At 31.9% G+C, this 27,356-nt stretch overlaps 3 protein-coding genes across 4 annotated transcripts in view; 1 reads left to right on the top strand and 2 right to left on the bottom strand.

Moving 5' to 3' along the window:
- Positions 1 to 117: 117 nt before the first annotated feature.
- tefu (Serine/threonine-protein kinase tefu) lies at positions 118 to 20,996 on the bottom strand. The gene is made up of 35 exons (XM_085185525.1): positions 20,565 to 20,996; positions 20,380 to 20,476; positions 19,398 to 19,562; positions 18,654 to 18,883; positions 18,480 to 18,578; positions 18,155 to 18,388; positions 17,725 to 17,852; positions 17,249 to 17,476; positions 16,047 to 17,149; positions 15,542 to 15,966; positions 14,394 to 14,852; positions 13,995 to 14,297; positions 13,345 to 13,907; positions 13,094 to 13,265; positions 12,571 to 12,811; positions 11,972 to 12,210; positions 11,057 to 11,325; positions 10,299 to 10,458; positions 9,680 to 10,028; positions 9,078 to 9,545; positions 8,790 to 8,991; positions 8,103 to 8,265; positions 7,675 to 7,781; positions 7,291 to 7,413; positions 6,904 to 7,133; positions 6,168 to 6,350; positions 5,696 to 5,857; positions 5,342 to 5,448; positions 4,764 to 4,880; positions 3,909 to 4,010; positions 3,253 to 3,440; positions 2,939 to 3,045; positions 2,319 to 2,433; positions 1,845 to 1,972; positions 118 to 1,566 (listed from the first exon to the last, which is right to left on the bottom strand). Exons 1-35 carry the CDS (start codon positions 20,760 to 20,762, stop codon positions 1,370 to 1,372), a joined length of 8,361 nt encoding a protein of 2,786 aa, XP_085041651.1. The 5' UTR covers positions 20,763 to 20,996; the 3' UTR covers positions 118 to 1,369.
- A 562-nt stretch (positions 20,997 to 21,558) lies between these two features.
- Positions 21,559 to 23,291, bottom strand: LOC146541419 (pyruvate kinase-like). The gene has a single exon (XM_085190505.1). It carries the CDS (start codon positions 23,289 to 23,291, stop codon positions 21,594 to 21,596), a length of 1,698 nt encoding a protein of 565 aa, XP_085046631.1. The 3' UTR covers positions 21,559 to 21,593.
- A 524-nt stretch (positions 23,292 to 23,815) lies between these two features.
- LOC146541418 (uncharacterized) overlaps positions 23,816 to 27,356 on the top strand; it is a 37,849-nt gene continuing 34,308 nt past the window's right edge. For both annotated transcript variants that reach the window (XM_085185506.1, XM_085185487.1), the window contains exon 1: positions 23,816 to 24,198. The gene's annotated coding sequence lies outside the window, so the exon portion shown is untranslated. The remainder of the gene's footprint in view (positions 24,199 to 27,356) is intronic.

Here is a 27,356-nt window from a genome sequence, read left to right as displayed (position 1 = left end):
AGGTAGGTAAAATTAAACGTATTAGGTATTTTTACCAATTTAAGTATTTCATATATTTTTTACAAATAGTCATAAATAGTGCCCTGAGGGCATTTGGAAATATAAATGAAACACTCGTTAAATTCAAAAATACATTATTTTGTTTATTACTTTATTTTTCATATGAAGACACGTAATTATAAAAAAATATTATTAAATTTAAATGAGTTACATTAAATCAATATTTTAGGAAATATAAAAATATATTAAAACAGAAAGTTAGAATTTATATATTTTTTTATAACAAGCTACTAACACAGCCTTTTATAATCTTTGATTAAAATTAGAGGTTCTTTACAATTATGAAGTAAGTAAAAAAATACTTTCTTAACAGTTCAGGTCGAACACGACAACTTTTCGGGAGACATTATTATTTGTTATATTCCTGGGTGTTGGAAATTTACGAGTTTTTTTAAAAGGAACAGACGTTTACGAATATTTAAAAAAAAAAAGTTTGTTATATGCAGGGCTGTCACTTTATATAACAATAAATATATAAAGAACAAGTGCACAAATAACTACATGCAAGGTTGTCACTTTGTTTGAATTGCTTTTCGCTTTAAATAGGGGGAAGTCAGGTACGCATCGTTAGGTTTTTATATCGTCCTCCTCTCCTTATCTGAACAACTTATATTTCGTATATGGTTTACGGAATCTAAAACAATGACATAAAACAACGAAAAGGATTGCCAACTAAGAAGAGCAAAATAAAAATTACATCCAACATAATTAAAGGCCTTCCTTAAAACGTAAATGAATAAGATTGTTATTTTGAGAGATTACCTACACTGCCCAGCTTCTTTAATAAAATTAAAAAATATATGTTAAGAGTCGCAATGTTCGTAAGGTAAACGTAGTAGCTACTTGCAGAAGCGTATATAACACGCGCTAATATGTTATGATAATATAAAAGAAAACAGGTGTAGTAAATAGAATTTATTTACATTTTAGTAGTAAAGTAACATAATAATGTTGGTGTGTTCTATAATATATAATATGATAATCTTAAGCAACCTTTGTAACTAAATTACTCATAAGATTATATCAAATATTTTACAAAACAATAAAAAATGTTACATCGATAAAAGCGATAAAAGGAATCAACTAATAACGATATTAATAGCAAACAAAACTTAATAGTGTTAGGTTAGTTAGTAAGTTTCAACTTCGGTATAAAGTCAACAACAAACCGATTTTCTTTGAAACTGAAGAGGGTCTCTTTGGTTTTAGAAAATCATATCGTATTGCTTTCCTACGGCATCTAAAGTAAGCGTTCTGGGCAGATGTCCGCGTTCTGCTTCTTCATTATAATAAGACATGCCCTACGTATCTACATATAGGGCTGCCAGCCGGGGTAGAGCCGCGCCAGGTTGGCGGGGTCGGCGGCGGCGCGCAGTAGCTGCGCCACGTGGCCCGCCACGCTCACGCCGCCCGCGCCGCCCTCCGCGCCGCACAGCTTGCTGCGCACCGCCAGCAGTGCGCGCGCCGCCAGCCCGCCCTCCTCCGCGCACCCTCCTCCGCCAGCCCCTGTACACAGTTATCTTTTTGTACTATTTTTATACCCAACCCTGTAAGCAGGTCGAGTACCCGAATGACGGCACCCAACGCCGCGCTTTGTATAATACAACAAGAAATTAAAATAATGAAATTAAATTAATGAAATATAATCATTCCCACGAACAAGAAGCGAACCTACAGCGGCGTTTACAGATGCTGTGCCACTGTGCCACGATGACCTTCCCCATCATTTATTTGAACTTACAAAGCTTAGAGAAAAAATGAAAGAGTTGAGTAAAACCACTCACGTGAATTATTGGCATTGGTCCCAGTAGATACAGTCCACAAGTATAGAGGATCACACAGCAGTACCTCTAATATAGTCAGCAACGTCTCTTGGTTATCTCGTAACAATTGTAACGTTTTTTCGCAACATCTGTTAAATAAGACATATTTTAAAAAAGCAGTTTCACGCTTTTTCCCACATAACAGGATTAGGCAAAGGAAAGAATTAATGAGGCTCTCATCACACACTAACACAACACACTACGAAGATAACTTTAATGTAAAGTAATAAAGGGTCTAGGTAGGCTAAGCATATGAAAACTGCAATAGTTTCATGTACACCGTTTTTACCATGATTGTATTACTTTTCTCTAATCCTTAAAGTACGGGAATTATAGGGGTTAAAACCCCAACCGTAAATATGTTAAAACTATGTTTTATATGACAGAACAGTTTTCATATTCTCATCTTGCTAGACCCTTTGCAGGTCAATTCACCTTCTAAAGCTACCCTCGACGCCACTGGACCCAAATCCTGCTACAATATCCTGAGTCAGTCTGAATGGTATGGTCTCCGGAGTAGGCAATGTTTTTCCTTGATCAAAGGCTATACCTAAAATTACAACACATATATTGTAGTCTATTAAATGTTGTAGTTGAGGCCAGTCCTGGCGCAGGGGTACAAAGTGTGACTGTAAAACTGACCGGTTGTGGGTTCTATCCCCACTCGAGGAGATGAAAATTTTATTTAAATTTATATTTCCATTTTTCGCTCTAGGGTCATCACAACACGCAATGCTTCCAGGATTCGGCGGAAGACTAGATTCCTTCTGCCTACCCTGCTGCGTGAGGGATACAGCGTGAAGCTGATTTAATTTATGAAATGTAAAACTTACAAACACATACAAGTAGGTAATCACAATGGTATAAAAATAACATCAGCAAAAATATATATTATAAATAATAAATAAATAATACTAATTTAATACATAAATATTCCATTACCATTAAATGGCCTTGAAAATATGGCGGAAAGTGGGCAACGGAGTACATTAATATTAGGGCGCATCTGTAATATCTATTAAATTTCTGTATTTTTATGAAATTTTCATAGTTACCAAAATCAATGTGTATCACTTCAGCGGTTGTTTTATCAATTAAAATATTTTGAACATGTCTATCGCCGATGCCCAAAATGTATCCAACCATCGAAGAGGCAGCCACACTGAAAAGTATAATTATGTATCTGTAAATAATGATACATTTTGTACGCAAACCGTTCAAGCATTCTGACGGCACTAAACCTTTGATCATGGCTATTGGCTATATAGCTTTGAGTTCCAGAGCCTAGTCCGACTAGAAGACCGACTAGAAGTTAAAATTTTAAAATATTTCCAAAACAATATTTAAGAAGCTCTTAATAATTTCTTACCTTCTAGTATACGCGAGTCTCCTTTCGTACCACGTAACTGGGTCCAGGTAGTGTTCGAAAAAGAAATAATGAAACACGGGCTTAAATACTTTCAATATTTCTTTGAAAATTTCCAACTTATATTTGTTTGATTTCCTATTATCATGACAAATTTTGAGCTTATTACGTGCAGCTGTTGGTGTTATATCCTAAAAAGAGAACATTTAATATTAATTCTCTATTCACTATGACATTGATAGTGCGTTTATTTTGCAACCAGGCTAAAATTTTATTTAATACATTTAATTATACACTCTCGCCCAACGAACTCGTATACTCGTATGTAAAAAGATATATTTTATGAGGGAAAAAACAGAGGTGTTTAATTAAGTTTTAGCGACGTTTTCTTTAAAATAATTATATTGTCGTCGTGGACGAGCAGTACACCGTATGACAATATACACCACAGGTGTAGGTTCGATTCCCACTGAGCAATGAATTATTAACATTATCCCTGTTCTAATAATAAGACAAAGCACGGCGTTGACTTCCGGCACTCGACAGGCAATGTCTGGAAAATGAGCCAGAGAGTGCGCAACGGAATGTCTAACATTAGGTCCATTGCGCCTACCTTGCTAAATGCAAAGATACGGCGTGAATCTAAAAAAGAAACTAACGTCAGGTCTATATTTAGTGTGAGCGGTGACGAGATACGCGCCGAGCGGCGTGGTGCCGTCGCACCACTGCAGCACGCCGGAGCGACGGGACATGGGCACCACCTGTGCATACATGCAACCTCATACATTATTATTGAATTATTTTATATATATTTAGATCATTTTGTAGGTAGGTAGACATTAATTAACAATATAGTATGTCGTATATGGCAGAGATCTTTCGATAAATCAAATTGTACATAAATAATATGTTATTTTTGTATATTTACATTAGTTTATATATTATAGAATACTTATATGGTTGAAAAGGGTACTTATTTGAAATTTAATCTATTACCAGAGAACACAACAGATACCGGAGAAAAAAACAAAAAAATGTCATTTATTTTCAAACTAGGTTAAAAAAACGGTCAGAAGAGTAATTAATGCCTATCTTTTTAGATATTGTTAATAATCTCTCTCTCGTCTGACACTGTTTACTAAATGAATGAAGCAACTAAAACATAATAAAAACAACATTGTGTAAAATTAAGCATAGAATTTCAGTCAGTAAATATAACCAATTAATGTTAACTCCAGTTCTAGAATATTATTGCCTGGTAACTATCTCTGTACGATAGCCCAAATATATAACAACATAAACTGCCGAGTCATTAACCTTTTAAATTTGTATCAATATAAAAAAGTAAAAACAAATATTAAATCAAAATTACCCTGAACGAAAGCACAAATTTCTGAATAAAATATAGTCTAAAATACATATTTAAATAAATCTTGGAAAATAATGCTATTATATTAGTTATAATAAAAATAAATGTAAAAAAAAGTAAATTAAATACAAAATAAATATGGTACCTTATACGTCCGAATTAAGAGTTTATTTCTGTTAGTGACAGGATTCTTTTCGAGTAAAGTATTCACTATATTGAACACTTGCTGCATCACAGCATCTTGTCGCATATCATCTTTACCCTAATACAAAAATAATACAGTAAAATATATAAATAATCGTTATAATATAAATACAATGTAAACTTTATATAATGACACTAAAGGTACTGCATTTACTGGCGTTAAACAGAGAGATTGTTGAATTAAAATCAATTATAATAGTGCGCACATCTTTTATACGTATATTATGTAAGGTACGTGGCGGGTAATACCGGATGGATTTTCGATGTGTTAAAACAGTATAACAAAAAAAGTATTTAACCAATTAAAAATGAAAACCGAGAGTTCTTATTTTTTTAGGTACACATGTCAGGTCGACAGTTGATCTGTTTCAGGCTTTATTGAAAATAAGCGAAAACAACCAAAGAATAGAAGAATTTCGATACCTTACGAAATGCATCGTCGTCAATCTATTTAATAGAACGTTGTACAATTATTTACACTTTTATTATATATATACCAATAAGATCAAATAAATATACCTTTATTAATAGAATTCTTTTTTTACCATCAGAACTCAAGCACGATATTTTTTTTGGGTAATTAATCCCTCCCACTAGCTCGAAGTACTTCTCGAAAGATATCAGCGCTGAAATATTGTTTGAAACATCAATATGAAGACTTTTATATTCAGCCTTAATTATTGTTAAGTTAAGAACCACAATGAATGAGGTATAAATTATTTAATCCAGTTCAATTTTTAAAATATATAAATATTTTTTCCTATTATTGCTAAACAACTGTTCCGTAATTTAAATTGATTATTAGTTATTTTTTTTCTTATTATTCTCTCTACTCAACAAAAAAGCAAAATGAAAAATTACAAACGAACTTACTATTTAAATTAGAATAGTCACAGTCTTTACGTAAAGGCACAGTGTCGGTGGGTATGGGGATCGAATCCAAGTTACGCAATTTCGAAATGGCCTCGTTCTTTGGCACCGCTTGTGGCTTCAAGTCTTTAGATTCCGGCACACAGTATGCGAAACTAATTGTAGCTGAAAAGCAATTTCGTTTTGTGGAAAATTAAAGTGTATTAAAATTTTAGTTCGTATAATATCTGAAAGCGTTTTTTGAGCGTTTCATCTGTTCGAAAATATAATTACAATAATCTAAGCTATACTTATACAATCCTTTTTAAAATTTTGTACACAGCTAGTTAAAATTGACATTAATATATTATTTAGTATTCTATTATATTTCTTTTTTTAGCTTTACACTGCATCCGGTTTTCCACGCACCGCATAATTTTATAGAAATTGCGTGTTGAGATGCGGAACTCAATGGTGCGCTATATAAAAAAATTACCATCACATATCAATTCCATTTGCTTCAACACGGGCGCGAGGTTCTTGAGATGTGATAGCAGCGCGGCGGCGGCGGACACGCGGGGCTCCGGCGTCGACGATATTCTTCCTTCACCCTTTTCCGAGTTCTTAAGGCTGAATAGTATAGGTAGGGTGTGGTGAGGGTGCTCCGTTGCACATCGCGCTGAAAAATGCATGTAAATAGGTATAAGCTTATTTTTTTTTTTAATTTAGCTCTAGAATGTATGTAAGTGGGTAGAAATGTATGTAAGTAGGTATAAACTAATTAATTTTTTATTTAGCTTTAGCTCTATAGAATCTAGGAACTGAGATATTCTGTTTCCATTGAGACAATTCTGTTCTCCTTTTCCTTCCCCCCGAATTCCTGAGACATTGCGTGTGGAGTGGCAGAACTCATTGCTGCACTTTGCCTCGTAACTAGAGCAAGGAAATGAAAATATTAAATATTTCATTCCCCCGAGGAGGAATCGAGTCCGAAACAGCCAAAACTCACTCAAACTTTAAAGCTTGAATTTAAATTATTTTTTAATTATTTATAACATTTGACAGAACAAAAACTATTACATATAATCACATTAGTGTAACACTGCTAGTAACGTCCACCTCATAAGCCTTGTTTACCAACAATAATACTGGAACAATTGAAAGTGGCAAACTAAAAAATTAGGAAATGTATGAATTGTTATAATTTAATGTAAATTAAGATAAAAACATACTGATAATTTTCCTTAAGTGCTCAGAAAATACGCTGCTATCATTGGAAAGTCTAGGGGCCAGTTGTGGTAATACTGCTATAAACTTCCATGAAGGTATTTCATTGAGAAGCTGGCCAAAATCAAACTCTTCGTCTTCAAAATCGAAACCAATGTTGTCCAACCATAGAGAAATCACTCGGAACACTGATAAGTCGTTTTCATCATTCTCTTTCAGTGATAGAAGATAATATCTAAAAAATATTTTAAAACTTAAATAAATCTTACTTATACACTATTTATGTTGAATTATTCAGCTATAGTAGTTCCTATTTTACTAAATTATAGACCACATAATATTCTTTAAAGAAATAATGAAAATATCTGTAGGAATTTCTAACAGACAATTACCTCATAGCTAATTTTAAAAAGCTTTCTTTTTCAGCTCTAGTGCTTGCAATTTCTGCCTCATCCAATTGTCCAAATGCAGTATTGACTCTATATCGCACTCTTAGGAAGGCTTTGTCTTCATCTCTGTAAAATTATAAATATTTTATTATATTGAGACCGCCGTTGCGCAGAAGCACAGCAGCGACTGACAGTAAACGCGACACTTATAAGTTCGACTCCCATTTGAGGTAATGATTTATTTTCATTTCCTCGCTCGCTGGTAACAAGACAAAGCACAGCATAAATTCCGCCACAAGTAATGTCTTGAATATTGCGCGAAAAATAAGAAACAGAGTGTCTTAACACTAGATGCCCGCCATTACGTTAATCGTGAACATTAAATACCTGGTGACAGTTTGCTGTGAAGTTTTTAAAGATTCAGCAGTACCTTTCATGCTCTCAACACATTTTACTTTATTTTCAAATATGGACGATTCCATATAAGCCACCACCTGGAAGATTTATATACATGGACTTAGAAGGAATAGCGGATTCAAATCCCGCTTACTTTAAAAATACATTTCCTATAAAAATAAGATAAATATAAAACTATAGAAATTAAGTTAGCCAAGATGGATTGCTTCAATTGAAATTTGAAAGCAAGTAAGTTTTGTGAGGTTGGAGTTTCATTCCACTTTCACGCAAAAACAACTGTTTTATAGTAACACATAGAAAACACATACAAGTTATGTAAATATTCTGTATAATTTGGTTATAATACAACAATAACTTTAAGCAGGCGAAGCCGCCTTTGGGCCTTGTTAATAATATACCTGTTTGTACTCTTCATCTGCAAATTTCGCTATATCATAGTATACTTTTCGGCGCGTGTCCATATCGTCGTGTCCATTTAAAGCTTCAAGACTCTTCTTTAAGTACGAGTGTATTTCAGTAGAGTTCTCTCGTTTTGATTCCGCCATCCATAAACCGTATTGCCTTAAAACAAATGCATTTTTTTAAGTACACACACTAAAGACATTAGTTCCAGTGCGGTATTAGATGAAAAGGATCTGGCTTAAGCTAAGCTGGAATTTGAGAAAAAGCTCGACCTTCAATTTTATACGGAACCATCGGTGGACGAGCCCGACTCTCGCTTGTCCGGTTTTTTTTAAGAGAACACCTAATATTACTTGTTGTTATTTAATTACACCTACTGTAACCTTAAGTACTGATCTAGTTAATTTTTTTTCAAGCTTCTCGCTTTTCCTACAAAGCACAGTAACCAGAGAAAATCTAGGGTTTAGACATTTAGTTCTCCAAATTCTGAACGATTCACCACACTTTATCGCACCTGAAAATCGTCGAAATCTGAATTCAGTAAGCATCATGTCATATTGCTGTTAGTGTATGAGACGTATTTTTTTTTACTGCACATTAAATAAGGACATTTAATGAGTCTAATAAAAAAATAACATACAATTTAGAACTATTTTATAATACATAACTGATATAAGCTTTACCTTAATGATTTGGCTGTTAGTTTTGGATCTTCACAATACTGATAAACAACACTACTAAGCAATGATAAAGCAATATCTTTATGGCCTTTGGCCCACGATATTTGACTCTCTAACAAAACGACTTTCTGGGAAGATTCCTCTTTCTTAACGGCTGTTACTAATCTTTGAGCCATCTGTATTCTGTTGTTCTTTAAACTTAATTCTGAAATTAAGAAAGTTTGTATATAATAATTATTATCAATGTTTTGGTAGAACACCTTATTGTTTTCAATAATAATTAATATTTACCAGCATACTGAAGTTGTAAATTGTTGATTTTGGATAAATATATTGAATCCGTTTGGGCAATTTGTTCAAGTATCAGACTCCTCTGTGATATTAATGGCTCGAGATGTTTAAAATCGTTATAAGTCGGTAGATTACCAATGTTCCATTCATCAATAAGATTAGATACTGTTTTTTTGTTGCATCTTACAGAGAAATAATATTCAATGTCACGGAACAGATGTAAGTATCCTAAAACTTTATATACGCTCTGACAATTCTCCATGTTAAGTTTCTGGCAGAACAACGCTGTCGTCAGTTTTGCACTATTCAAAGGCTTTTCAAATTTGACGCTGGCTTCAACTGATGGTTTAATATTTATACAGTCTTTGAGGCAGACGTATCGCATAGCTTTTATAATAGAATTTTGATTTATGCCTAATTTTGATCTTGCTTCTAATTCTGAAGTATCAACAAATTCGCTCCAGTCTCCTAAAATGATAAGAGGTGTGAGATTAATAGCCTCCGTAAATAAACCTTTAAACTCGAGGAAACTAGCAACCAACTGTAAATTTTTGTTTACTATTATAAAAATATTTATGAATAAAATAATAAACACGAATTACCCAAGTAAGACAGACAGTCATATTTAATATCATCAAGTTCGTCATTCTCGGGATAGGATTGGATATAGCGGAGCGCGAGGTGATGCATGCCGGAGCGGTGTAGACATGCAACTGCGCCGCACAACGCGTCCGCGGGGCCCGCCCAGCCGGAGGGAGGCGGCGCTACTCTGTGGAGACTTGAGGAGGGAGAAGGAGATACGTGCGAGCGGGACAACGCTATATCGTGGAGGAGTAGCGCGTCTGCGTACTGCCCCGTACTCATAAGATGTTTGCGCTTCTCTTCTTCGCTAGTGAGATGCGCTATCCCGCATCCATCTACAGCATCCATCTCTCCGATCGCAACAAAGCTCTACAAACAATACAATTGATTTATATCATTGAAAATAAAGTAATACTTTTTTCTGTAGGGATTGAATATTTGTGTACCTACTTAATGCTAAATATATAGTAATTCCTGTACATCCGCCGTCCGAAACGCAACATTTGTGGATTAGAGTTTCAGCTCAAGAAAACTAATTATTTTCATTTCCTCGCTCTGATACCCAAAACAAAGCACAACAGGATACAAAGTGACGCTAAAAAACTAAACAATAAATAAACCAAAATAAAACTAACATACTTTTCTGAATACATCTCTCACACGTTCCGGTCCATGGTGGTCGGCGTGCAACTCGCCGTAGTACAGAGCGGGCCAGTGCTGGTCGGCCGCGGCCGCCGCGCGCGCCACCCGCTCGTACTGCAGCAGCAGGTACAGCCACGGACTGGAGCGCTTACGCGACCTGGGTAAGATATTATACTCTATAGAAGAAAATATCTACAAATGTACAACTAAGATAGCTTAGGGAATAAGCGATAAGAAAATATAAAATTTGTGTTCATAATGTATTGTTAAATATGCGATGCAGCTGCAGATGATATGACTGTAAATTTTATTCATAGATTATTATTAAGATTAATAATAACCTATAAGCTGATATTATCAATATCAGCGCATTTGCTTACTGACGTCACAGCCAAGCAACATCGTTTCTGGCGTCCAGCATTTCTGCCAAGATCGAGCGAAAATTGAGTATTAAACTTAAATGTATTTTTATTGCACATATGTAAGTGCCAGTGCCACATAAATTCGATTGAATAAATAATTAAATTAAATTATTAAATAATTATTTAAATTAAATAATATTGTATTTATTGTGGTTTATTAGGCGGACGGTGTGTCCTAAATGTAGGTTCCTTTTGACTACTCTTATATATGTGAAAAAAAAAGCGTAAAGCTGGAAAAACCAATATCGTTATATAAATTAGGCGTATAAAACGTGACAACTAAAATATTTCTAATAAGGTAAATAAAAATTTCAACAATTAACTCAATCTTACCGTGTTATATAGTGACCAGCTTGTATTCGAACAAAATTAACGATGTCCAACATATACTCCACGATCATTTTGTCATTCGCACTCAATTTTTGTGATTTATTAGAACTGTTTCCAACACCTCTGTGTTCGAAGTCATCGTTTAGAGTTTTCTCACATATGTACGTGAATACTTGTTTAATTTGCTCCGTGAACACATTTACGTGTATGTCAGTAGAGCAAGTAAGTACCAGTCCCATTAATACTGGCATGATTTTACGGCAGAATGTCGCCTAAAATTTGTTTTTGTGATTTTGAGTCAGTCAGTCGTAGCACAGGAGCACAAAGTGTGATTGTAAGCGCGACTGTTTGTGGGTTCGATCCGCACTCGAGGAAATGAAAATATTTATTTAAATTTATATTTTCATTTCTTCGCTATGGTGTCGGGGAAAAGCGCGGCGTTAAGTTCCGGCCCTCAACACGCAATGCATCCAGAATTCGGCGGAAAGTGGGTAACGGAATGTCTTAACACTAGGTTCGCTCTGCCTACCCTGCTGTGTGCGGGATATAGCGTGAAGCTGATAAAAATATGCTTGTTAAATATACTCCTTTACACAACAGAAGAATTGAAGATTTAATTTGTTATGGTTGTTCTATTCCGATGGCTGCGTTACCTTGTTTTCCATATTCTGTTATAGTTTCGTCTGAATTTGTTTATCGCCTCTTGGTCTCTGTGAGAGATTACTGACCTAATTATGGTGGTAATTATGGTAAAATGTCGAAGTCCGAGTGACTTCGACATTTATAACACGCAATATCTTGAAAATAATGTAAAATGTAGGGAACGGAATTTCTTAACACTAGGGAGAGTCCTCTGTAGACAAAGGACACTGTTTACAATATTATGAGGGAAAAAATGTGAAGCTACTCTTGCCATACCTTTACATTGCAAACCGCACGAAGACAATACACGTAGTTGTTACTTGAAGCAAGTATGTCCAAAAGAGAAGACGCTATACGTGTTATCCATTCATGGTGACTTTCATTATTAATGGGCACCCAAAAATCAACATCATTGTACTTATCAAATGTGGCATTGTCAATTTTGTACTCAGTTTGTGTGTTGCAGTCCGTTGATGATAGTGATTTCAATATTCGTTTGTCGACTTCCACCATTTCTGAAATAATAACATCATTTATTTATTTTAGAACATGTATAATAATTTGAACGTACTCTTGAAACATGTTTAGAACGCATGACTAGAGGTGGTTAGAGCGCTTGGATTTATTGATTTCCAAGAGGCGCAGGTTTGAGTCCCGCTACGTCAAAATTTTATACCAGACGTTCTACTTTTTTCTAAAATGTTTTAGATCCTTATATGTCTTAAAATATCTTCTTTATTTTTATTTATTAAATCCAACTCATAAATATACTATTACAACTTTTTAAATCAGATGCTTATTAACTGCCTTGCAAAGGCGGTAAAGGTGTAAATTAAACATTGTAAATAAAACAGAAATATTTAAAGAAAAAATACCCAATGCTGCTTGTCCATCCTGATATTTTAGAAGGGCGTTTAGTGCCTTGGTTACTTTCTTACTTACGGCTGGATCCTCATCGAATATATATTCAAGAAGAGATTCTAAGACCATATTAGAGAAATATTGTTTTGGATTCAAATCGATAATTCTCTTAGTATCTGCGGGTGGAACAGTCACCAGAGTTTTCATATCATAGGTACAAATTTCCGCCAAACAATTGCAAGCTTCTATAATGATCTAAAATAAAAAATAATAAAATCAGTAAGTAGACATACTTATAACGATAAAGGCAACGGCGCAGTGGGACAGCGTCAAACGCCATGCTTGTAGATATTTTCATTTCACAGCTTAAGTAGACAAAGCGCTATGTTAAATATTACCACTAAACACGCAGTATCTCGAATTCGTATGGAATGCGAGAAACGGAGTGTCTTCTCTCTCTCTGCCTATCCTGCCTACTCTCTGCATACCCTGCTATATGCGGAATACAACATATTTCATTCAATTCTTATATATTACCTTTTCCTCAGTATTCCTTTTTAGAATATTGGTTAAACTGAAAACAATTTTGTGTATCAAACTTTTTCTGCAATCCTCCGAAAATCCTTTACTATTTATATCTGCGTAAAGTTCTTTTACGAATGGTTTATTCTCTTTCAGGAGTTGGCACATACTAGTGACAGTATTGTAGCTGAAATTTAGAAACGTTATAAATTATAAATTTGAGTTAATAAGGAATAAATAAAACTTAATACCTTAATAATACACACCTTGCATTGGTTAAGTTTAAAGAAAACACTTCAAGCCTATTTAGAAAATCAGATTTTGTAACTTTGCTTTCTGTTTTACCATTTGCCATCAAATTAATACAATCAACGACATCGAAGCTATCATCTATATTATTTATATCTTTTAGATGTTTCAACAGAGTGTTACATTGGACACCATGACCTTCTTCCGTTTTTGTGTTCAAAACAGAAACAATTTTGGAAATCCTTGATTTTTGTACATTCTCCAAACAGTTTGGAGAATGGTTTATAATTTTTAAAATAATTATTTGTAAACTTTTAATGAAGATGTCAATTTCTTTTTTAATGTTAGAATTTTTTATTGCAGACGTGAAGCTTGTAATTAAATAGTTACAGAATAGTGCATCAGACAAATTTCCTAATGGGATATTTTCCACAAAAGACAAATACGCATACAGATTGGATACTTTAAAGTCCAAAATTTTTTCATTTAATACTCTGTCCCATAACTTAAACAGAATGCTTAGTAGTAATATTGGTTGGTTCTTGCAGAGGTATGGCATTATGTTTTCATCGATGAGCTCCTGAAAGTATATATTTTTTTATAATTAAAGATAATTATATTATCAGCTACAGTATCTAAATAGATACAGAGAAAGTATAACACCTACGCTAAAATATCTCAGAATAGCACTAAAAGTGCGCTTAGAGTATGTGTATGAGATTGGTTTACATTGAAGACACAAATTAAATAGTGCTGAAGCTCCTTCAATATCTTCCACCTGTGTAGCAGTCAAATATAATATTTCTCCTAGATTTTCCACAATTAAATGACTCCACTTATCATGATTTAATATATCTCTTGTTGATTGAAATACTTTTTTTGCATTTTCTGTTAAATATACACTTTCTAATTTATATTTATCCGCCGCCACGTATGGAAGACACAAAGATATTAAATTACAAAAACAATTCTGAAAAATAAATTGTCATGGTTATTTATTCAAGTACGGCTCATTAATGATATGTTTAATACAGCTATATTACAAGTCCTTACTACTAAGACGAACCTCTAAAATTTCCTCACTTGATTTCTTAGTTTGTGTTTTCAAATACTTCAGAACAGCACTATCGGTCACAACACCGTTACTCCTCCATACAATATCAGTAGAAACAAGCCATTTCATATGTGTCTCAACAAAATTATCCAGATGTGTAAATCCAAATAAATAAAAAGGAATATTTTCAATCGTTTTCCCTTTTTCAAACCAATAGTATAATATCCTTAACATGTTATTATTCATGTAAATATTAATTGTAGAAGATGTAACAGCTTGCGTCAGTATGTTCAATACTTTTTTTACTATACATTTGTCCATTGATTTTTCATTTTCAAATAATATCACTTTGAACACGACGTCATGAATATAAAACGTTTTCGTTATTCCCAATACATAAAAACAATGTAAAACTGTAAGGGCTCTGTTTATTGATTCATCTCTTAGAACAGTTTCTTTTTCATTAGGAATCTACAAGGAAAAAATATTATAGTCATAAAGATGAAGCCAAATATTATAAAGATAAAACAATTCAAAGTCATAAAGAATAGAAAATGTAAATAAATATAATTCCTATTTATATATAAATCTTAAAAATAACCTTTAATTTAGCTGATTTAAAATAATATATTAGTCTAAGGGTTCTTAATATTACATTAAGACATCTCAACTTATCATACATTTCCTTAAAAGTTTTGAATAGCCAAAACAATCTGGCAGCATACATACGTACATGATAAATGATTTTTTTTTTAATATAGGTTCACGCTGTCTTCCAGACATAGGAGGGTAGGACAGGGGGCACCTAGTGTTACGACACTTCCATTCCCTACTTTCCGCCGAAATGATATTTTAAAATTAGCTCAAATACGAAGCTCGACAAAATTTTAAAACTATATAGCTATTGTGATAAAGAATCAATCTGAACTCCCGCGTCCTATTATTATTAAATAATTTCACGCGTCAATCATTTTGACATGTAAATTTTTTAAACTCGCGCCTATTGAAAACTGTCCAAATGTACTGCCTACTAAACCATACATTCCCATCAAGCTACGTCAAAATTCTTATACGCCCATTAAGATTACCCGCAACCCAAAGATAATAATCATTTTTAAAAAAAATATTTTACCGACACCAATAAATTTGGTGACACTTACATTGACCATGAATATATTAGAAAGACGATCTGACAAATATTTCATATCCTCTTCTCTCATTTCGTCACCCATAACGGTTAATAAGTAGCAGCAATATAATCGTATGCAGTGATTGCTATCCATAATGGTGTTCATTAAAATCTCCTTAAATCGATATTCTCTAACTAAGTCGTCATCCCTCTCTACGTTCAGTCTGATCACTTTCGCTAAACATTCATATACTAGGGCGGCAACATCCGGTGGCATTTTTGAGCATCTCCGTAAGTAACTGTTTATCATTATGAGACAGTTTTGTCGCATTACTTCATCATTTTGCAACCAAATCGTGTCCATAAGTTGCAACAATATTTTAAGTAGACCACGAGTTACTGTTGGATTCCTGAACAGTTCTCTGCACATACCCTGCATCAATGTAAATACTGATTCTAAAACAGAATATATACAGTTTAATATTAGCACATTTTACAATGAAAACCTAATAACAGATTAAATTAATTGATTTTACCTAATGTTGATGGTTCCATCTTTCCATAATTCAATAAGTTAATACATTTAAGGGCACATTCTACTTCAGCCTTCAAAGTAAAATTATACAAAGCTATATCTAAAATTCGTTTCACAAGCTCATCAGTATAATTACTACGTTTTCTACAATAAGCTGAAAGTAAAAAAATGCAATTCTGTTTCAGACCGATTGTATGAAATTCTATATCATCTTCATAACAATCTCCAACCTCGGGTGTAATATCTTGTATAATGATTTCATAAATACAATGAATTAACTCTGTGTCCACATCTTGCCTTATTGCCGTATTCAGAAAATGATGATACTCGTTTAATAGAATTTTTTGCACCGCCTTCAAAATAGCTATTTTTTCACGTATTTGTGTATCGGATTTTAAGATGTCATTGATACACTTGTATACTTTCCTCATTGCACTAAAGCACTCTGTATATAAAGACACAGCTTTAATTTCATTGCTTGTTTTTAAATTATAACTTAGAAGTGAATCGAATAATGCTAAAATTACAGAAACATATTTTATGTAATCAATGATTTTAATATCATTTTTCATCAAATCCATGATACTGTTAGATAAATTTTGCTCTAAATAAGTCAAAATTTCGACATTCATTTCATTATTCATCTCAAATAGTTCAATCATGTCTTCTTTAGGAGCTGCAAGATCTTGTATTTCATATTCAAATTCACTATACAAGATGCTTGTGTCCATGGACAAAAATATTGCACTGTATACATTATTATTCTCTGGAGTGTTTTTGATAGAAATTTTTGATGAAAAATTTTCGTTACATAACAGCCTCATTAGAAATTCAGCGACTACTTTGCCATCTAATATAAACATATTACTCTGCGTCAACCAAGCAAAACATTTTTGTCTCATATTCAAGTGGCATAATTTTTTGTAAAATTTGTTATATAGAAGATTTAATGTCTTTAAAGTGTGATCATTTACGGGCAGAGCTTTTTCAATGTATGACGTTAACAGAGGCTCCACAATGTGATATTTTAATGGAATTACATTTAAAATGATTTGCATAATGGTATGTATAGTGCTGTGGGCACAATTAGCTACAGTTGCGTTTCTGAAATAAAAAATGAGATAACGCTCAAGGATGTTTTTTTTTTATTTTATTTGTGTTTTATCATTTATTTTTTTATATTTTACATAGCTAAGTTCTTACCTTACACACACATTCCAAAACGAAATAAAAATGTTACAAGGATCTGTGTATTCTGGAAGAGCTGTTAATTTTTCGATTACAAGGCAGGTTAGATCCTTCATGCAATCCCAATTTATGTTTTTATCGTTAACAGTAATAATTGTTTCTATGATATTCAAAATCAATTTATACTCTTCATATGAAATTGAAAAGTAGTAATGTTTCACATACATAAATACAATAGCAATCCTGCAATAAATTGTAACATTAAAGTCCTTAAATTGTTATTTTATTTACTAGAGTCCACTTTTTTATATATTTTGGTATCTAGGGCACAGTAATATGATTTATATTATTTTCCTACCAATTAATAAATATAACTAAAATTTACGAATATTTGGGATTCTGTCGGCTGGAAATCCTACATATAGAGTTGGCGAAAATATAAGAACAATGATTATATTTTATGGTTTAGAAATAACTTGGCAAGAACTTACCATGGATCACAATTAGCGCGTAGTTCATCCAGTAAATCAGAGAAACATTTATTTTTGCTAAATGATATTTTTACTTTCTTAGCTGAAGTACCTACTTCTTCACTTTCATTTGCTACCATGTTGAAACTCTAAAAAGGACAGATATATACATAATCAAAAAATTAAAAATCAAATAAAGTCGTTGTGGTGCAGCACCACCGCATTTGAACTTCGAACGTCATGAGCGTCTGACTTTAAACGCAACGGTTGTGGATTCAATTCCCACTCAGGGGAATCAGTTATTTTCATTTTCTAACTCTGATAACAAGACAAATCACGATGTTGAGTTCTGCTCACGCAATATCTCGAAAATTGGGGAATAAAATGTCTTGCATGACACTAGGTTCCGCTGCCTATAAAATAACCAAATTAATTGTATCTAATATATTACCCTATAGAAAGCCGATGCAGCAACATAATTGAATTCAATACATTCTATTATATTCTCTTTTTGCATTGGTTGTCTTTGTATGGTGTTGATTTCCATGCAAACAATTTCTAATATAGTGTGAAGGTGCCGATTCCATGTTTCTAAACTGCTTGCTAAAGTCCCATCAACATTTTTATTGTTTTCTATTGGATGATGTATTGTAATTGTCATTTTGAACAGTTTAAATAGTAGAATCTAAAATTGAATGTCGACAATCCATTGATGTATAAATTTTCCATAAAATTTAATGTACATATTATATAAGGATATGTAGTATAATATATACCTTTTTTTTATTACCCATGCTCCCTTCATAAAATTTAAATATAATTGGCAGCAGTGACTCGCAGAACTTGCATATTGTTAAACGACTTTCAACATGTAGCTTTATATAAAAGAAAAATTATGTATTAAATTATTATTTCTATATTCTATTATATAAACTATAAAAGATACTTACTGAATTAATTAATAGTATTGTAATCTCTATAATAAATTCTTGTACTTTCTTATCCATGTGCACTTTCATAAAATATTTTTTGATTCTTGGTAAGGCATCTCGTAGTGAGATTGCAAATTGGCAGTAACTACAAGCATTTCTTATAATAAACCAAAGGAGCCTTATTTTGACTAATTCATCTAATGATGAATATTCAGTAACACATGTAGTTATTGATATGTCCAGTAAACCTTTAAATAATATCCCAAATATTATAAATTAGATGAATACACATATATTTTAGCAGTCAAACTATGAATCTAACTATTTCAAAAAACTATCAAAAACTTTATCATCATTTATATCAATTTTATCGTATGCAATATGGAATGTCTTATTTGAGTATAGTCTTATTTAACCTAATATTAGTATATTTAATATTTATTGCCATGTTGTTGAATTGCATTACATAGTATGTTTTAAGTGTTGGCCCTATTATAGAACAAAACATATGATGTATTTATGTATAAGGCCGTCATTACAAAACAGCACATATTTGACTGTTAATTCAAGGGCTCTAGGTTTATTTCCCATTTGGGAGAAAGAATTATTTTCGTATTTTCAATTATTTGCTCTAGTAACAAGACAAAGCATGGCTTTGGGTTCTACCACTCAACATCCAATGTTTCGAAAATTGATTTAATAGCATATCTAACTTGCTATATGCTTGGATACACAGTGGTGCTGAAAAAATAAACATCTTACTCTCCCATGTAGATGGTGTTATGTACCCCAAGTAATTTTCATATGGCAAAATATATTTGTATAGTAAATTTAAATATGCATCTCCAATAGCCTTTATTAAACGAATATCATTTAGTGTATTTAAACAAGCATCTGTTATTTTTTCACATTTAATATATGCATGACCTGAAAAAAATGTAAAGTGAGTAAATTCTATAACATTACATTGTATATTAATTTGACAACCAGGACTGAAAATCTATAGGATCTAGAGGATTACTTCATATTTAATACCCAATATTAGCACTTTTACATTTTAAACATGTAGATAAAGCAGGATGCAGAGTGAATCTAATGCCTGGACACTCCATTTCACTTTCTGGGTGAATTAGAAGCATACTATGTTGAATAGTGAAACTAAATCACTCCAAAGTCTTAATAGATATTACTCAGACAAAGTTCACAATCAGATTCTTTTACAGGAATAAACATATCTTAGATAATAAACAGATCTTGAAATAAATAGAAAATAACATTATTTATTTTAGCTACCTTTTGTCTACCATACCAAATATAGGTGATTAATAAAGATTGGTAAAGGTACTTTACAAGTTTTTGTAATTATGATAACTTCTTAACATAATTGTATAAAATATGAACCTTAATATATACCAGAGGAAAATTTTAATTGTAAATTTTTATTTTTTTAGGAAAGCAGAGGCGCGGGGGCTTAAAGTGTGGGAGGCTAAATGCAACATGTTGTGGGTATGATTTACAACCAAGGAAATTAAATATTAAATATTTTCATTTCTTCACTCTGGTGTTGAGTCAAAGCGCAGCATTGAGTTCCACCACTCAATACGCAATACCTCCAGAATTTGCTGGGAAGTGGGATGCTGTCTCAGCACTGGGTACTCTTTGCCTGCCGTTACATGCAGGATACATCATGAAACAAAATATATATATACAAATATCAAATAAAACATGCCTAAAGATTAATTACCTTTGTTAGCACATGCCACACATAAATGCAAAAGATTTGTGCAAAGTGGTGCAGTAATACTTTTGAAAGTTTTAGAAGTTTCATATTTTTCAGTTTCCTTAAATAAATGGAGAAACATTTACATTACACATTTGTTACAAAATATAAATATATTGTACAATAAAAATACAATTATGACAAGTAACCTTCATTATATAGTCATTTATATCATCAAACACATGATTCCATGTATATCCAGACTTCTTTAAAGTATTTTTTGTAAGTAATGATGGTATTGCATTTCTACTGAGGAAATCTTTTAATGTTTCAGCATTTTTCTTTCTTTCGTTTGCTCGTATAGATGTTAATCCTGAACATACTTCTTTTACTGATTCCTCAGTCATTTTGTGAGTTCAATATTTGCATTAGGTATTCAACTGGTACTTTTATAAAGTGCGTACCTAATGTGCGTACCGTACCTTTGCATTAATTATTATTAACTTATATATTTTGAATAAAAAATTAAATTTTATATATTTTTAAAGTTTATTTATTTACTTGTATCAGTAAAACTACAATTTTTTCATTGAAGTAACATTGAAGCTTATACAGTAAAAAGAAAACTAATTAAAAGTTTATTTACGCAAATCGACAATATGAATTATCAATTAACATTTATATTTATTAGATATCAAATATGATGTGAATCTGAATTGTTATTTCTGATAGGATGTTAAACGTAAATAAAATTTCAAATACAAACTGACATATGACAGCAGTTGCGTTGAAATTGTCGTTACAAAATAAAAGTTCATAGACCAACATTGACTGTGATATAAATATGATAAAAATAACAAAAATGTTACATTATAGTACGTAGTTATCCTATCATTGAAATATTAATAATAATATTCAGTTACTTCGTAGTATATGTAATTATTTTATCATTTACTCTAATCCCTTTTTTTTGCATCGTATCTTATGTCTAGTGCATATTTCATTTACTTTTAACTATAATTGTAAACTATTTACGTACACCGTCTTAAAGACTACGGTCTTTAAAAAAATATATATTAAAACATTTTAACTATTTTAATGTAAGAAACGGTTTGCGTGATTTACGGATATATTTTAATAAGTATTAAAAACAAATTATTATTTCAAAATATTTATTTTTATTCCAAAATATAAACACGAGCCATGATAATTATTTTTACTAATATAAGGCAAAGGTCTTACTCAACAAATATTGTATCACGAGCGCTTGCGTATAAAAGTCTAACAGAATCGCAATAGCCCACACCTTTGCGTTGACTACTAACTACAACATACGGATCGCCCGCGCGTATCACTCTTTTTGCTTTACAATAGTCTAAAGCAGAGTTTATTCGAGATTCTACTTCTTGCATCCAAATACTTTTCGGTGCTTCAAAATAATGCATTGCCCGGACACCTCTCCAAAAACGTAATTGTCGAGCAGTATAACAAGATCTCGTTACTGCAATGATAGGGCATTTTGGCTTAGCATGTGAAAGTATTTTTGCTGTGCGTCCAGAATTAGTTAAGCAAATAATAGCAACAGCACTAGATCGCATTGATAGTTCAACTGCGCTTACACATACCGCTTTCGAAGGTTCGTCCAGTTTATTTTGCATAAGTTCTAAATTCCCATAAGTTTTTGGTTGCCATATAATGCGTTCAGCCTGTCTACAAATTACAGCTGCTGCTGCTATACAGTGCTCAGCCATACGTACTGTGTCAAACGAAGGTGAAAATTTCTTTAAAGGGGAATCATAATGAATCTCCAAAGACAGTACATCTGCACCATCTAAAACAAGATTTGCTATATCTGTTACGCAAAGTGTAGGAATCTGTTCATTTATCACAGCTTTACATATACAAGGTTTTCCATAATTATTACATTTCGCCAAAATAACTTTTTCTGCTATAAATATTTTCTCTACCGGTAAGTCAGTGCTCAATACACATCTATCAATATAAATTCCATCTGCTTCAATCAATAATTGATCAATATTGTCCAATCCTAATACGGAGTCTATACATGCAAACACGAGTATGTGCTTGCCCTTTTCAGCAAGGATATATCGTACCTGACGAATATCTTGAAAATTTTGTGCATTCGGTACTAAAACTCCATCAATATCAGCAGCCACTGCCCATGCTATTTGGTCTTCCATATATTCAAAAGGTTGTTGTGATGAGTCACATGAAATTGACTCTAAGTTATCTTGTCTTTTTTTATCAGAACTCTCAACCTCATGGGGTACTTTTGATATTCTAACTGGCATTTTTGCACCAATTATACCGCCGCTTATAATTTTACATTCAATAGAATCATCTCCAACCTCAGATACAGATAGTTTAATTCTTCCAGGTTTTAAACTATCTATATAAATAAAGTCTCCACTTTGTACATTTGTTAAGTTATCGTATCCAATAAAAATACAACTGCTTGTTCCACATTCACGCCAACTTGCATCTGTAGTTAGTCTAATATTTTCATTATGTAAAAGTTCAACCATCGTACGTGAACCACCTTTAAGTTCACCAGTTACAATGTCAGGACCTCTAACGTCAACCAGTAAAGCCAAAGGGTAAACGTATTCCAGCTCTGCACTGTAATTAAAAACGGCTTGTCTTATATTTTGAATCAACTGTGCACATGCGTCAGGGTCCAAGTCCCGTAAATTTAAAAGAGCTATCGTCATACCAGACGCAATAAGCTTCTGTATTATTGTTGGATCTTGATTGTTCATACCAATTTCACACATTAGGCCCGTTTGAAGCTCTTCACAAGGATTTTGGTGAACATTTAAGTTACAATAGTGCTTTAATTGAGAAGATTCAAGTGGGCGCTCCTTCTCTTTTAAACTAGGAATTGCTTCAATAGGAAGATGCCAAGGAAGAGACATGATGTTAAAAATATTGACTACTAAGTAAAAATTAAATTTCAAAATGCTTAAACTGAGCTATTATATTGTTTTAAGTGAATTTGTCACTTAGTACCAAAAAGTATATAATGATTGAATGGTTTATTTTGAAAAAACCTTCTTAATAGAATTTGAAAGTGTTTGAGAATGAAATTTGAGGTCAACGACGACGAATGTTAATATGTACTGTACATATTAAACATTCGTCGCTTTTGGCTCTTTTTTTTCGTATGCAAAAAATTGGAGTAAACCCTACCATCACGCTGGCCTTGGTTAATTTTAATTGAAAAGTGATTACTCGTATTTTTATTTTCTGATATTAATTCATAGATATAAATCATAGACACCTTCAATTTAACTGTTAATTTTATTACAAAAATGGAAAATTTTAATACATTATTTAATAATTATATATATTATCTCTCATATAATGCATAGATAAATTAATATACAAATTTCTATGAATATGAATTATTTTTTACGAGAATATTTTAGTACGAGTATTCGTTTAATCAAAGTGAAGATAACACGCCGCGGATTGTGAAAAATTAAAAAAATTATGAACGAGGTTGCTTGACTGCGTGTCACGTTTGTTCTTTGGCAGAATAATAAAACGCGTTAGTTTATTTTGTCAAACTTTCAGTGAACTGTTATTGTCAAAAGTGGTGTTTGTATATGAAGTGTTTTAGTGTGAAGGTTGTTAAAAAGTGGTCATGGTGTTTGGTGCGAAATAACTTGTACCTACCTGCCGTTTGTACTGTGCGACCGTGAAGGTTGAGAATGTTACGTCATTTTAACATTGGTGTCTGATACGGACTTATTTATTTTCGTTGGAACTGTGTGAAAGTGATTTTTATAAGGAATTAAATCCGTATCGACAAAAGTTTCTGTAAGTGTTTAATGTTTACTATATTTTGAAGCCCTTTTAGACCGGCTGCAGGAAGATGCCGCCATGTTATTTAGTTTTGCTGTCAACTACGGATCACGGTTAGCCCTCATAAACCGATATCTTTGTTCTTAAAATGCTATTCTTTAAAAATCATCACAATTCAAACAAGCTAATATCAGCTGATCGAACATAATAATTGTTTAACATGATCTAGCTTGGGTTTTGTTTACTGTGTTTTATTGACTGTCAATGTAATGACGTCATGGAGCGAATTGTCCACTTTTAATTAAATGTTTAAGAGATACCTCGTTATTTAAGGGGAAAATAATATGAATTAATCACCACTTAACATTAAATGATCTTTGCAACTCCTAAGAACTAGGTTAATACATTTCTTGCACACTTAATATATGTGGTATTCACATTAAGTTATTTATTAAGAAAAAGTATATTTATTTTACTTGCACATTCATTATGTTATACCAATGTTAATGTAACACATTAAATCGTAAATTATATGTTAAAAACAAAAGAGCTTATTAAGCAATTTATCAACCTAGGGGTTTTGAAAAACCTAACATCTGAATCTGAAAATATTTATTGTAAATAGAAACATCATTATTTAAGATTTACAGTTCGATAAATGTTTTGATAAACTAGAAAACCATATATTCAACATGCACATTATAAGTATTGTGCAGAGCATTGAGTGCCTTCAAAATCTTTTAGATTATTTATAGAGAGATCAGTTGGATAAATAAATCTACAATGCACTATTTTAAGATTTGAAATATGCATAAGGCTAATATTTCAATTGCATCAACATATAAATTTATAATGAAATGAAGATTTTGAGTTTTCAATTCTTTAATTACATTATTTATTTACTTTTACATTACTTACTACTCACTCATAATTAGATAAATAGTAAATTTACTCAGTTATACAACTATTGATATTCATGTTTTTTTTATTGTCTGGTAATGCACACACATGAAAGAAAATTACCTATTAGAAAAATCTTTCAAGAAGTTTGTAACACACATTTCAATCAAATAAACAATTGGGTCCTGTTGCTTTTTTTTGAGTAGATACAGAACTGGATGGTAATATATTATCATTTATTGATGGTAATATAGTATCAAAGCTGAATGAAAAAAAAAAAGAGAAAAAGACACTAATCAACCAACTCTATTATACTTCCTACTATTCCAACTATTCCAAACAACCACTTGGAAATGTATTTCTCCCACCATTATATGACATTTTTTTTGGCTGCTGTATAAAAAGAAACTTATTTCAGAGCACATTTTCATTAACTTCATTATAAATGCCTTGCTAAAATAATTTAAACTTAAATTCTATATTAAAATATTTAAACAGTGCCCATGATAAATCATTATATATGTATCTCATATTCTGTTTTGTGGAGGTTATCAATTTCTACATTATACATCCTGTTTGATCTTTGTTCATCTTCTTCTTCATGGAAATAATGTCGGCTTTTGCCTTCCTACTCTACCTACTCCACTGTCTATGTCCATATCAGGTGAAGCGCTTGCTTTGATAATTATTCATATATATTCAAATATCCTTATATGCTATTATAAGTATAAGATTAATAAATATAAAAAAATTGAAAGTTATTGTCTGTATGATTATAGAATGTCTTTCTGATCCATGATACCTAATAGGTCATTTGCAATTACCACTAGAAAATTTTTTATGCATTCAGTTTTGACCATGGACAATAATCATAGTCTGGAGGACATTTTTAATATAAAAGTGTGTAAAGCAAGAGTTATTTGATTTTATAGGAATTGTTCTGGATAGTCGAGAGTTGTTCTGAATCTAACTGTGTATAGATTCATGTTTCTGATGATTTCATTAGTCCTCCAGTAGGAATCAAACGCACAACCTGTTACATGCTTGTACCACTGCATCACAACTGGCCTAGGTAGGCCAAGTTAGGTAGGCAAAGTAGGTACTTTGAATAACTTAATATAATTAGTCTTAGTGTGATTTCTATTTTTCAATAAGAAATATGTGAAAATTAAACTCACACTAGTAGATAATCTGTTATTGTAAATATCTAAATACCATTAGAATTTTCTTTTTCCAAATTATTAATCTTGAATGTTGCTTCAATTATGAGTAGTAGGCTCATAATTTTAAGAAGACATTAAAGGTTCATAATAATATTGCAACAATAAGATATTTAGTGGCTTTTAGAAAGGTATCTTAAATTGTTCTCCATATAATCATTTCTTGCAAACATTCTATGCAAATCACATAGTTTTATGAATAAAAAGGCACTAATAAGTTGATGACAATATTATCTTTGTGTAAATTTAGAAATAATATAAAAAATGATTACATATTCAAAGATTTTTCTTTTTTTGTTTTGAATAAATTAATACACTAGATAATTCACAAATAAAGTCACAATAACTTAGTTTACTTTTAGTAAGAAAGTCTAATTATAATAATATCTAACCTCAACTACATTAGATTGAATATAATAAATAGTTTTAACTATTTACAGAAATATAATTATTTTTTCTGAAGACGTCACAGTCATTTAGCTTAATTAGGCTAATATAGCCTACTAAATGGTGCCTTTCAACTAACAGCCTGATGAATATTCAGCTGCAGTGTCTAATACAAACATTCAATGAACTGTATATATATATGTATTAATTAATAAGTTATATGCCAGGTTAAACAGTGTATAACCACTCAGTTCTGTACATTTTGAGTGTGCCAGATAATTATACCTTATTCACAAAGCCATGAGATAAAAGATAAATAAATCAAAAAAAGTTTATTTTATAGGTCATATTTGATGGAGCTTAATATGTGTTTAGTAGAAAAATATATCAATGAATTTTTGATGTAAATAATATTATTGAATGATGTCTATAGAAATAATTGGTTAAGAATAATTATGATTTAAATTTATTGATTTCATCAACAATGAAATGATTTTTACAATTTTACTTTAAAATATCATAAAATTGCACATGTAGAGCACAGGTTTTGCCGACATTATACATTAAAATGTGATGTTTTGTCATCGGTCAGATTATATGCACCATTTTTACTATCAGTCAACCTGTTGATAAGACTGTTGTGACTTTGTTGTTACTTTTGTTGTT

This window comes from Heliconius melpomene, chromosome 1 (assembly GCF_056956725.1).
Source record: "Heliconius melpomene rosina isolate 202511_hmr_F chromosome 1, ASM5695672v1, whole genome shotgun sequence".
Lineage (NCBI taxonomy): Eukaryota > Metazoa > Arthropoda > Insecta > Lepidoptera > Nymphalidae > Heliconius > Heliconius melpomene.
This window is presented reverse-complemented; position numbering and strand designations above follow the sequence as displayed.